General features: G+C 43.7%; 1 protein-coding gene and 1 pseudogene across 7 annotated transcripts in view; one reads left to right on the forward strand and one right to left on the reverse strand.

Moving 5' to 3' along the window:
* Positions 1-11789, forward strand: part of CEP85 (centrosomal protein 85) — a 48692-nt gene that overhangs the window by 24751 nt on the left and 12152 nt on the right. For 6 of the 7 annotated variants that reach the window (XM_017534649.2, XM_017534652.2, XM_017534651.2 and 3 more), the window contains 4 exons: positions 1912-2606; positions 4162-4295; positions 4694-4811; positions 6147-6332. In XM_017534649.2, the coding sequence (XP_017390138.1) occupies positions 1912-2606; positions 4162-4295; positions 4694-4811; positions 6147-6332 (1133 nt within the window). Of the gene's footprint in view, positions 1-1332; positions 1602-1911; positions 2607-4161; positions 4296-4693; positions 4812-6146; positions 6333-11789 lie in introns of those variants that run through there. The other variant, XM_017534654.2, reaches the window with a different exon arrangement.
* LOC119472127 lies at positions 9122-11412 on the reverse strand (annotated as a pseudogene).

Consider the following 11789-nt stretch of genomic DNA (forward strand, 5'->3'; position numbering starts at 1 on the left):
TTTTTTGTTTTGTTTTTTGTGTGTGTGTGTGTATTGAGGGTTTTTTTAGCTTCCACATATAAGTAAGAACATGCAGTATTTGTCATTTTGTGCCTCGCTTATTACTCGTACTGCCCTCCAGGTTAATCCATGTTGTTGCAAATGACATAATTTACATCTTTTATAAGGCTGGTATTCCATTGTGTAGATAGACTGCATTTTCCTTTTCTGTCAGTTGATTCTGTAACTTGGCTATTGTGACTAATTACTCAGTAAACATGGGATTGTAGATATCTCTTTGACATACTAATTTCACATCCTTTGGATATATACCCAAAAGTGGATTGCTGGATCATATGGTACCTACATTTTGATCCTTTGAGGGACCTACATACTCCATTGTTTTCCACAGTGGCTGTATTTGCATTCCCACCAACAGTATACTCAGTTCCTTTTTCTCTACATCCTCTCCAAACTTGTTATCTTTCATCTTTTTGATAATAGGCACTCTCACAGGTGTGAGTTTGGCTGGCCCATATTTTTAAAGAGTTGCTTAAGGTCAGGCATGGTGGCTCACACCTGTAATCCTACCACTTTGGGTGGATTGCTTGAGTCCAGGAGTTCGAGACCAGTCTGGGCAACATGGGCTCCATCTCTACTAAAAATACAAAAACTGAGGTGGGAAGATCACCTGAGCCTGGGGAGGTCAAGGCTGCAGTGAACTGTGGTCATGTCATTGTGCTCCAGCCTGGGTGACAGAGTGAGACCCCATCTCAAAAAAAAAAAAAAAAAAAGTTGTTTAATGAGAAGAGTAGCTGATCTATACTCACATAATTCTGGGAACCGTTATGGTATCTGTTGTCGTTATCTGAGTGTGCTCTGTGTTGGTGGGGAAAAAAGAAAGAGAAACAAGTTGGTAGTCAGTCTTGTCCATGGAAGATATGCTTGATTTGGGAAGGAGTGCTGAACATAGTTGAAAAGAGAAGAAATTGGTGTTCCTTGTCTCCTTATTCAGTTTTCTGCCTGCTGAAAGCAATAAGTATGTTACCTCACATTCCTTCCTTATTGTTTGCTTGCAGTAGTCCCCCTCAGAGTAGTACTTGAAAGTTGGAAATAGGTAAAAATGTGAACCTTCTTCAATAGAGCTAATCAAACAGTTGTCTCCCAAGGCCAGGCAAGAGCCAAAGGAAGCATGAATTTAGTCTGAAGGAAAAGTTAAAAACAAAAAAACCCGGTTGGATACATACAAGGAGGCAAGTGAAAAGGCAAAATATAAAATAGAAGATTTCAGTGTGTACCCAATTGAGAGTGCTCACTGTGCTAGAGTGAAACCTGAGAGTTACTAAGAATAACTTCACATATCCAGGCAGTCAGGTGTAGGGTATAGGAGAGAGAGCAGAATCCTGCCTCAGATGCCATACTTTCTGTCCTGCATACTGAGCAAGACTCTCTAGTTTGCTTTATTCTTCAGATAGGTGGACTCGTTGCCCACTTTCCTGGGGGAGCTTTTGGAGGTTGAAGAAGATTCTGGCAACTCTTGGAAAGGATATTTTTATTAGATTGGAATATAACTGAGAGTTGTCCACCTTCCAGATGAGTAGGACCTAACTCATTTTCCTTAAGTAAGTAATTTTTTTTAAGTTCAGTTTTCAGCTTTGTCTGTTGACTGACACGATTTTTAAAAAATTCTAGTACAAAGGACTAAGTTGAAAGTGAAACCATTATTGCCTTTTGTTTGTTTACTTTGTGAATGACATTTGAGATCCTGGAACATACGTCTCCGAGTTTGGTTGCTGTATCTTTCTGCCTTACACTTTTGATGACAGTGCTCTCTCTGCTTGGTCTCAGGACAGAGAGCTTCTGGCATAGCATTCAAACTCAAGAAAGCTTGCTGCTTCAATTTTGACTTATGGAAGACTATTCTCTCCACAGATTTTTGCAGCTCAAGTGGCAGCCCTTCTTTCCAGCCCATCAGAAGCCACGTAACCATTCCAACAGCCCATGTGATGCCTTCTACTTTAGGGACCTCTCCTGCCAAGCCAAATTCTACACCTGTTGGACCCTCTTCCTCCAAACTCCCTTTGTCAGGGTTGGTTGAAAGTGTGGGAATGACAAGAAATGGAGACCTTGGTGCAATGAAACGTTCTCCAGGCCTATCTAGAGATCTCATGTATCTCTCTGGTACTACTGGAGAAAATGGAATTGAGCAGTCCTGGTTTCCAGCAGTGGGCCATGAAAGACAAGAAGAGGTGAGAAAGTTTGATATTCCTAGCATGGAATCTACCCTCAATCAGTCGGCAATGATGGAGACACTCTATTCAGATCCTCACCACCGAGTCCATTTCCACAACCCAAGAACCAATGCAAGTAAGGAGTTGTACAAAGTATTACCTGAGGCCAAGAAGGCACCGGGCAGCGGGGCAGTGTTTGAGCGGAATGGACCACATCCTACTAGCAGTGGGGTCCTCCCTTTGGGACTCCAGCCGGCTCCTGGACTCTCCAAGCCTCTGCCCTCTCAGGTGTGGCAGCCGAGTCCTGACACTTGGCATCCCCGAGAACAATCTTGTGAACTCAGCACTTGTCGGCAGCAGCTGGAATTGATCCGTTTACAGATGGAGCAAATGCAGGTAGAGGTCCTTCTTTCCTTGGATTTTGTAGGTTCTGTACAGTTCTTAGAATTTTATAGCTTTTGTCCTATGAGTTTTGGCTTTAAAGAAAATAGCTGTAAAAGGAAGGAAGATGTTTGTAGACCCGAAATGTAGGCTTGTGACCTGTTGGTCATTGAATCTGTTTGGTGGTCAATTTAAGCACCAGATAGGGTCTCCAAAATAGCAGAAGGTTAAAAGGGAAAACCTTAAAAGGTATTTGTACCAGTCACTAGGCTAAGTACTTTCACATTCAGAATTTTATTTAATCTTCATAGTATGCCAAGGAGGTAAATGTAGAAACTTACCAGGTTCTTAGACTACGTAATCTGTCCAGGATCACAGAGCTGGTAATTGGTAAAGCTAGGGTTTAAAAACCATCTTGGAGGTTGGGCGCAGTGGGTTACGCCTGTAATCCCAGCACTTTGGGTGGCCAAGGTGGGTGGATCACAAGGTCAGGAGCTCAAGACCAGTCTGGCCAACACAGCGAAACTCCATCTGTACTAAAAATAAAAAAAATTAGCCAGGTGTGGTGGCACATGCCTGTGGTCCCAGCTACTTGGGAGGCTGAGGCGGGAGAATGGCTTGAACCCGGGAGGCAGAGGTTGCAGTGAGCCAAGACCGCACCATTACACTCTAGCTTGCGTGACAGTGTGACTCCATCTCAAGAAAAAAAAGTTAATAAATAAATAAAAACCATCTTTGAACCCCTGTGTGTGTGTGTGTGTGTGTGTGTGTGTGTGTGTGTGTGTGTTTGTTTGTTTGAGACTGAGTCTCCCTCTGTTGCCCAGACTGGAGTGTAGTGGCACAATCTCAGCTCACTGCAACCTCCACCTCCCAGGGTCAAGCGATTCTCCTGCCTCAGCCTCCTGAGTAGCTGGGACTACAGGGGCATGCCACCTTGCCCAGCTCATTTTTGTATTTTTAGTAGGGATGGGGTTTCACCATGCTGGTCAGGAGTTCAAGACCAGCCTGGCCAAGATGTTAAAACCCCGCCTCTACTAAAAATACAAAAATTAGCTGGGCATGGTGGCGGTTGCCTGTAATTCCTGCTACTGGGGAGGCTGAGGCAGGGAATTGCTTGAACCCAGGAGGCAGAGGTTGCAGTGAGCCGAGATCTTGCCACTGCACTCCAACCTGGGTGACAGAGTGAGACTCTGACTCAAAAAAAAAAAAAATCCTTGTGCTGCTGAAGAGTGGGAAGGAAGGAAGTAGACATATTCTCCTTCCTTGGTTGGTGAGGACATCCTAGCTCCTGGTTTGCCTCTGTTGCTAGATAATAAAAGATAACTGACCTTTTCTTAGAAACTAGAGCCTTTTTGAACAGGGAGTGTTCAGTTGGCAGAAACCTTCCTGGCAGGTTCTTTCCAGTCATGCCTCAGAGCTAAAATTATTTTATAAACATTGGGCCTTATCAGGCTGAGCCAAGCTGGGCCTTGACTACAGACCCAGCTGGTTACTGCTCAGGTGTTTTCAGGCGTGTATGGGTCAAGATCAAGCCCCTCTGGGCCTACTGAAAGTGGCACTTGCTTTTCAGCTTCAGAATGGAGCCATCTGCCACCATCCTGCTGCTTTTGCTCCTTCACTGCCCATCTTAGAGCCAGCACAGTGGATCAGCATCTTGAACAGTAATGAACACCTTCTGAAGGAAAAAGAGCTTCTCATTGACAAGTAAGAGAGCAAGGGGTACCACAGGGCCAGACTACTCTCCCAGGCCCCATTGAAGACACCTAATGGAGTCTTCCCAAGGACAAAGCATTCCTCCTCTGTGTAGGCCGTGTCTTGCCTCATGGTAGAGGTAGGTTGATAAGCAGCCTAGTCGTACATCGAATGTGATAGGCCAGTTAGGTATTTCTTCAGGGACTCTAGGGAGTACCTAAACGGGGTAGCCAGTTCATTGCAGCTGATATTTTCCTCATTTCCCTTCAGTTACCTTTCTCTTTCCTTCAAAAAGTACCGATATCCAGAATCTAAGATCTTGCTTACATAATAGGGATTGTACTTAGTAGGGGCTCATATTGTGAGGGGCTAACATTAAGACCCTGACCCGATTCTTCTGTCTTGTGCAGGCAGAGGAAACACATCTCTCAGCTGGAGCAGAAAGTGCGAGAGAGTGAATTGCAAGTCCACAGTGCCCTCTTGGGCCGCCCTGCCCCCTTTGGTGATGTCTGCTTGCTAAGGTTACAGGTAAGTATTGGCAATCAGGATGGCATTCTGTTTGTCATAACTCAGTGTCTTCCCTGTGCTTGGCACCGTTAGTATCCAGAAGATACAAAAGAGATCAGTCCCTGCCCTCAAAGAGTAAACATACTAATTATAAAGCACCCTTTATCATGCCCTTGTGGGTGGAGAAGAGGCTAAGAACCATGTGAAAGTCTAGATGATCGCCTAGGTGTCAAGACATACTTGGGAAAAAGGTAGATAGTAAGGTCCTAGAGTTGAACGATGTTATGAGAAGTATCTGCTAGCCCTGGCCAAAAGAAGAGAGAGGCAAAGGCAATGAGGGATTTAGAGCCATTCTCTCTTTTTTTTTTTTTTCCTCCTGCTCTGTTGCCCAAGCTGGGGTACAGTGGCACGATCTCAGCTCACCTCCACTTCCCAGGTTCAAGCGATTCTCCTGCCTCAGCCTCCCGAGTAGCTAGGATTATAGGTGCCTGCCACCACACCCAGCTAATTTTTGTATTTTTGGTAGAAGCGGGGTTTTACCATATTGGCCAGGCTGGTCTCGAACTCCTGACCTCTGGTGATCTGCCCTCCTCAGCCTCCCAAAGTGCTAGGATTACAGGCGTGAGCCACCGTGCCCAGCCTGCCATTCTCATTTGTATCCTCCATATCTAGGAGCAGCAGAAAAATAATCATAATTCTCACTGAGATCAATGGTTATGGGGGTTGAGAGCTTGAAAAGAAGCCTACTTTGTTGACCAAGCTTCTGTAACTTGGGCATTTGAATGTTGGGTATTTGATAGGTTATAGCGCTGGCTTTGCTACCCAATTAAGACATTATCCTGTCTCGGAATCAGAATGTTAAGAGTGGGAAGTACCTTAGATGAAATCTAGTTAATTCTTTGAATTTACTGATGAAAGAATTGAAGCCCGAGAAAGAGGAAGACCTTGCCTAAGATTATATAGAGAATGAGTGGAGAGAAGCCAGGCTTTGAGCCCAAGTCTTCTGGTGTCTTGTCCTGGGTTCCTTCCAGTATGCAATGGCTTAGGTATTGCTTTAAGGCAGTGGTTCTCAAATGTGAGTGTGCATCAGAATACCTGGAGGGCTTGTTAAAACAGATTATTGGGACCCATCCCTACAGTTTCGGATTTGGTGGGCCTAGGACTTAGGCTTAAGAATTGCATTGCTAACAAATTTCAGCATCAGGTAATGCTGATGCCGTGACCCAATTGAGAAGCGCTTCTTGAAGAAATTCTTGGAGAAAAATGATATTTGACCATGAAGTATGCTGGGAATAAGTAAAGTACATGAGACTATAAGGGTAAAGGACAGTTACATATTGAGAATTTTTCTGGCAGGAATTGCAGCGAGAAAACACTTTCCTACGTGCCCAGTTTGCACAGAAGACAGAAGCCTTGAGCAAAGACAAGATTGAGCTTGAAAAGAAACTCTCTGCTTCTGAAGTTGAAGTCCAGCTCATCAGAGAGTCGCTCAAAGTAGCATTGCAGAAGCATTCTGAGGAAGTGAAGAAACAGGAAGAAAGGGTGAGCTGAGTAGCGGATAGCTCTGATTCACAAAGGAGTTGGCAGTCAGCTGTCTACTCTAAAGCCTAAGCTGTTGCTGGGCCCCATTCCTGGAACTAAGAAGAGACAATTGGGTAAGATCCTCCACTGGCTTCTCACACAGAATCAGTGAGGATCTCCTTTTTGCTAGAAATGCAATTCTCCCTCCCTCCTTTTGCTTCATCTCCACAAAACCACAACTGTCAGGGAAAGTTGTATGATCCCTCACTGTCCCAGGTTGTGCTATGCAATGTGCCACCAGCTGGTCTGGGTAGAAAACCAACCTGAGCACTCATACCAAATGGTACTGTTGCAAGATGTTTAAATACTGTGGTATATTTATATCATTCAGTCTGGTTTCTCATCCTACCTAAAAAGTAGAGAAAAATTCCACGTGCACAGCTAGTTTGGATGTTTATTTTTGCCAGTACTCTTAGAATTGCCTTAGGTTTAAAATTCTTCAGTTTTATTGGTACCTCCCAATTCACGACTTGCTCTAAGGCATGTATTTTTGGAGGACCAGTTTAGTAATGTTTAGCTCTGGACTACTTGTATCAAAACAACTAGAGCAGTACTTCTCAAACTTGAGTGTTTCAAAATCACTTGGGGATCTTGTTAAAAATGTTTTGCAGGCCAGGCATGGTGGCTCACACCTGTAATCCCAGTACTTTGGGAGACCGAGGCAGGTGAATCACGAGGTCAGGCGTTTGAGACTAGTCTGGCTAACAAGGTGAAACCCATCTCTACTAAAAATACAAAGAATTAGCCAGGTGTGGTTGTGTGTGCCTATAATCCCAGCTACTCAGAAGGCTGAGGCAGGAAAATTGCGTGAACCCGGGAGGTAGAGGTTGCAGTGAGCCGAGATTGCACCATTGCACTCCACCCCGGGTAACAGTGCGAGACTAAGTCTCCAAAAAAAAAAAAAATGTAGATCAGATTCAGTAGTTCTAGGAGGGGGCCTGAGATCCTGCATTTCTTTCTGTCTTTCTTTCTTTCTTTCTTTCTTTTTTTTTTTTTTTGACAGTCTCGCTCTGGCGACCAGTCTCCCAAGTAGTTGGGATTACAGGCATTTGCCACCACACCTGGCTAATTTTTGCAATTTTAGTAGAGATGAGGTTTTGCCATGTTGGCCAGGCTGGTCTTGAACTCCTGACCTCAGGTGATCCATTCACCTCAGGCTCCTAAATTTCTGGGATTACGGATGTGACCCACTGCACCCAGCTGTATCCTGCATTTCTAACAAGCTCTCAGGTGATGCTGATGTTGTTGGAAAAGGAAGAATTTAAGAGGATTTGTTAAAAAAAAAAAAAAAAGAAAATTTCGAGTTGTGTTATGCTGGGTGTGGTGGCTCATGCCTGTAATCCCAGCATTTTGGGAGTCTGAGGCGAGTGGATCACCTGAGGTGAGGAGTTCAAGACTAGCCTGACCAACATAGAGAAACCCCGTCTCTAGTAAAAATACAAAATTAGCTGGGTATGGTGGCGCATGCCTGCAATCCCAGCTATTCGGGAGGTTGAGGTAGGAGAATTGCTTGAACCCAGGAGGCAGAGGTTGCAGTGAGCAATAAGAGTAAAACTTCGTCTCAAAAAAAAAAAAGTGAGATAAAAGAAAATTAAAATAATTTATATATCTAAGTTAAGTAATTAAATACCAATAGATTTATAATAAAATTAGTAGTTGTAAAAACAAATTTAAAAAATTAAAAAATTTATTGGCTCATACATAGTAACCCCAGCACTTTGGGAGACGGTGGCAAGAGGGTTGCTTGAGCTCAGGAGTTTAAGACAAGCTTGGGCAACATAGTGAGACCTCTTCTCTTTTTTTAAAAAAAAAAAGGCAACATTTTTTTTCCCCTTAAAATCAAATTTATTACTGAAAGATTTTCAATTTTTATTTTTGAATGGTTATACAGTCTGAATGACTAGTTTATAATCCCAGGTTTGTTCTTCAAAATGGTGTTACTGGCCGGACACGGTGGCTCATTCCTGTAATCCCAGCATATTGGGAGGCCAAGGCAGGTGAATCACTCGAGTTCAGGAGTTCGAGACCAGCCTGGCCAACATGGTGAAACCCTGTCTCTACTTAAAAAAAACAACAACAAAAATTAGCTGGGTATGGTGGTGGGCACCTGTAATCCCAGCTACTTGGGAGGCTGGGGCAGGAGAGTCACTTGAACCTGGGAGGTAGATGTTGCAGTGAGCTGAAATCGCACCACTGCACTTCAGTCTGGGCAACAGAGTGAGCAAGATTCTTTTCTCAAAAAAAATAAATAAATAAAGGGTGTTACTGTTGTAAGGGGAAAAGTCTTCTCTGACAAAGAAATGACACTAATGAAAACAAAAGCAAGAATGATCCACTGGTACCACAGATTGCAGAGAAGCTTGTCAGTGAGCAGTTCCCCACCTATCGCAGCAAAGGCAGGGAGCATGAGCTAAAAGTATCTTAGAAAAATCAAACAGCACCTGCAACACACTCTTAAGTAAAAGCCAAGCTTGTAAACTATTACTTCTCATCCATGTTGCTCAAATGTGAAGGAATTAAATATAAGGCTAAAATATAGTGAATCTCACTTCAACTTCCACCTTCCTGGCTCAAGTGATTCTTATAACGGCTGGGATTATAGGTGCATGCCACCACACTGGGCTAAAGTTTGTACTTTTAGTAGAGATGGGGTTTCACCTTGTTGGCCAGGCTAGTCTTGAACTCTTGGCTGCAGGTGACCTTGGCCTCCCAAAGTGCTGGAGTTACAGACATGAGCTACTGCCTGGCCCTCACTGCTTCTTTTTGGAATATAGTTTTTCTTCAAGTGAGACTATGACTATCTCTTCCCATTCTTTTAGTTCCTGGGGTGTTTTACAATATTCCATCTAATCATATCTACATCTCTAGACAAGTGCTCCATCATGCTTTCAACAGTGGTGGTTGGTGTATAAAAATTCACCAGGAAATACCCACCTCTGCTATACCATTGACTGTGGGGTGGAGATCTTAGAAGAAAGTGCTTGTTTGCGCAGGTTTTCCAAGTCCCTCACTATTGCTCCTCTGTTCATCAGGGTTTCTATCATACATTTCAAAGCAGCAGTCATCTCTGGCTGTGGCATGGCTGTCAAGATTAAAGCCAGCTTGTAGCCAGGATTCCCAGAGGCTTGCTGGGTGACTTGGAACTGGGCCAGTTCCTGGGAAGTGAAGGGGCAGGATGGCAGGGACCTGGAAGTAGCTGGGTTGGATGGCTCCCAGGTGTTGAAAGCAACAAAATTTTTTTAAAAATTTGCAATGAGCCAAGATTGCACCACTGCATTCCAGTCTGGGTGACAGAGTGAGTGAGATCCTGTCTCAAAAAAAAAAAATGATGTTACTTTTGTAAAGGGAAAAGCCTCCTATTCAGGAGGCTGAAGTGGGAGAATCACGGGAGCCCAAAAGGTCAAGACTGCAGTAAGCCATGATCTCACAGTTACACTCCAGCCTGGGTGACAGCAAGACCTTGTCTCAAAAATAAATAATTAGTTCTGTGCCTCAGCCCAACCCCACAATAGTATCTATCCTGAGCTCTTTTCTTTCCCCCGATAATGTATAATTGACCTTGGAACAATACATTTAAACTGCACAGTTCCACTCGTGTGTGTATTTTTTTTTTTCAGCCAAATTCGGATCAAAAATCAAGTATTCAAGAGATGCAAAACCAAAGTATATGGAGGGCTGATATATGTGCAGTTTCTACTGCACCAGCTTTGGGACTCAAGTTTGAGCAGATTAGGATATATAAAGGTGGTCCTAGAACCAGTGCCCTGTGTATGCCAAGGGACAGCTGTATTTCTGAATAGTATGCTTTTCCTGCAGTTTTTTTTCTTTGATGAATTTTAGACATCTGTTTTTGTTTCATGGATACAGTATCTCTGACAATATTGATTGTAGCTATTTTGGATGTTTACATCTGTTTATAGCATTTCTTGTTCTCTTAAGGTCCTTTTTTTCTGTTTTGGTGACTTTCATGTTAGAGGCTTGGTGATCATTGAATGGATGGGCATTCATATTTAAGAAGGAAGCAGGCCAGGTTCGGTGACTCATACCTGTAATCCCAGCACTTTGGGAGGCCAAAGCGGACAGAACACCTGAAGTCAGGAGTTTGAGACCAGCCTGGCCAACATGGTGAAACCCTGTCTCTATTAAAAATATAAAAAAATCAGCTGGGCATGGTGGCAGGCACCTGTAATCCCAGCTACTCGGGAGGTAGGAGGTAGGAGAATTGCTTAGAGCTGGGAGGTGGAGCTTGCAGTGAGCTGAGATCTTGCCACTGCACTCCAGCCTTGGGAGAAGCTCTGGGTTCATGGTGGTTACCTGTTGGACTTCACTATAGGATCAGACTTAGACTATCCCTTTCACTTGGGAATCCTCAAATGTCAATATCTGGATGTCTTCTCTCTCTAGAGAAGAATCTTCAACCTGCTGCCTGATGGAGAGGCTGGAGGCAGGAATCCTTTTAGCCTTTGGATTCTCGGTGCTGAGAAGGCGATTGGGCTTAAAGTCCCCACAGTTCTATATGTAGTGTTTTTTTGTTTGTTGTTGTTGTTGTTGTTGAGACAGAGTCTCGCTGGAGACTCTGGAATGGCTGGAGTACAGTGGCACTGCAGCCTCCACCTCCTGGGTTCAAGCAATTCTCTTGCCTCAGCCTCCAGAGTAGCTGGGATTACAGGCGCCCACCACCTACAACACCTGGCTAATTTTTGTATTTTTAGTAGAGATAGGATTTCACCGTGTTGGCCAGGCTGGTCTCGAACTCCTGACCTCAGGCAATCCGCCACCTCAACCTCCCATAGTGCTTGGATTAGAGGGTTGAGCCACTGCACCCTGCCTAATGTTTGTATCTTTTCTAGTGATGGAGTTTTGCCATGTTGGCCAGGCTGGTCTCGAACTTCTGGCCTCAAGTAATCCACGCACCTCAGCCTCCCAAAGTGCTGGGATTACAGGTGTGAGCCACCACGCCCGGCCATGTACATAGATTTTTACTTATACTTGTTTTCAACCCAATACTTCACCCTCTCTGCTATGACAAGTATTCTTGCATCTGGAATCTCTCATTGATTTCTCCAGTGAATAGTCTCCTGATAGGGAAGCTAGGGAAGCCCAGGCAGATATCTAGCTAACTTGCATATAGATTTCTGGGGAATTCCCTATTTTTTTAGATCTGTGGTTGATATTTGCCTCCATAGTGAGCTGGTACTTAAGTTCAGTGGCTCTTGGGAGTTGGGAGGAGCAGATTTTCTTCCATGTTGTCTGTAAACACTGCAGATTGCAACTTTTCTGCCCCAAGCTATTTATCTCCCCTGTTCACTTTTATCTTTTGGAAACATTAAAGCCTTTCTTTTCTTTTCTTTTTTTTTTTTTTTTTTTTTTTTTTTTTTTTTTTTTTTTTTTTTTTTTTTTTTTTTTTTTTTTTTTTTT

This window comes from Cebus imitator, unplaced genomic scaffold, assembly GCF_001604975.1.
Source record: "Cebus imitator isolate Cc_AM_T3 unplaced genomic scaffold, Cebus_imitator-1.0 Scaffold87, whole genome shotgun sequence".
NCBI classification, from domain to species: domain Eukaryota; kingdom Metazoa; phylum Chordata; class Mammalia; order Primates; family Cebidae; genus Cebus; species Cebus imitator.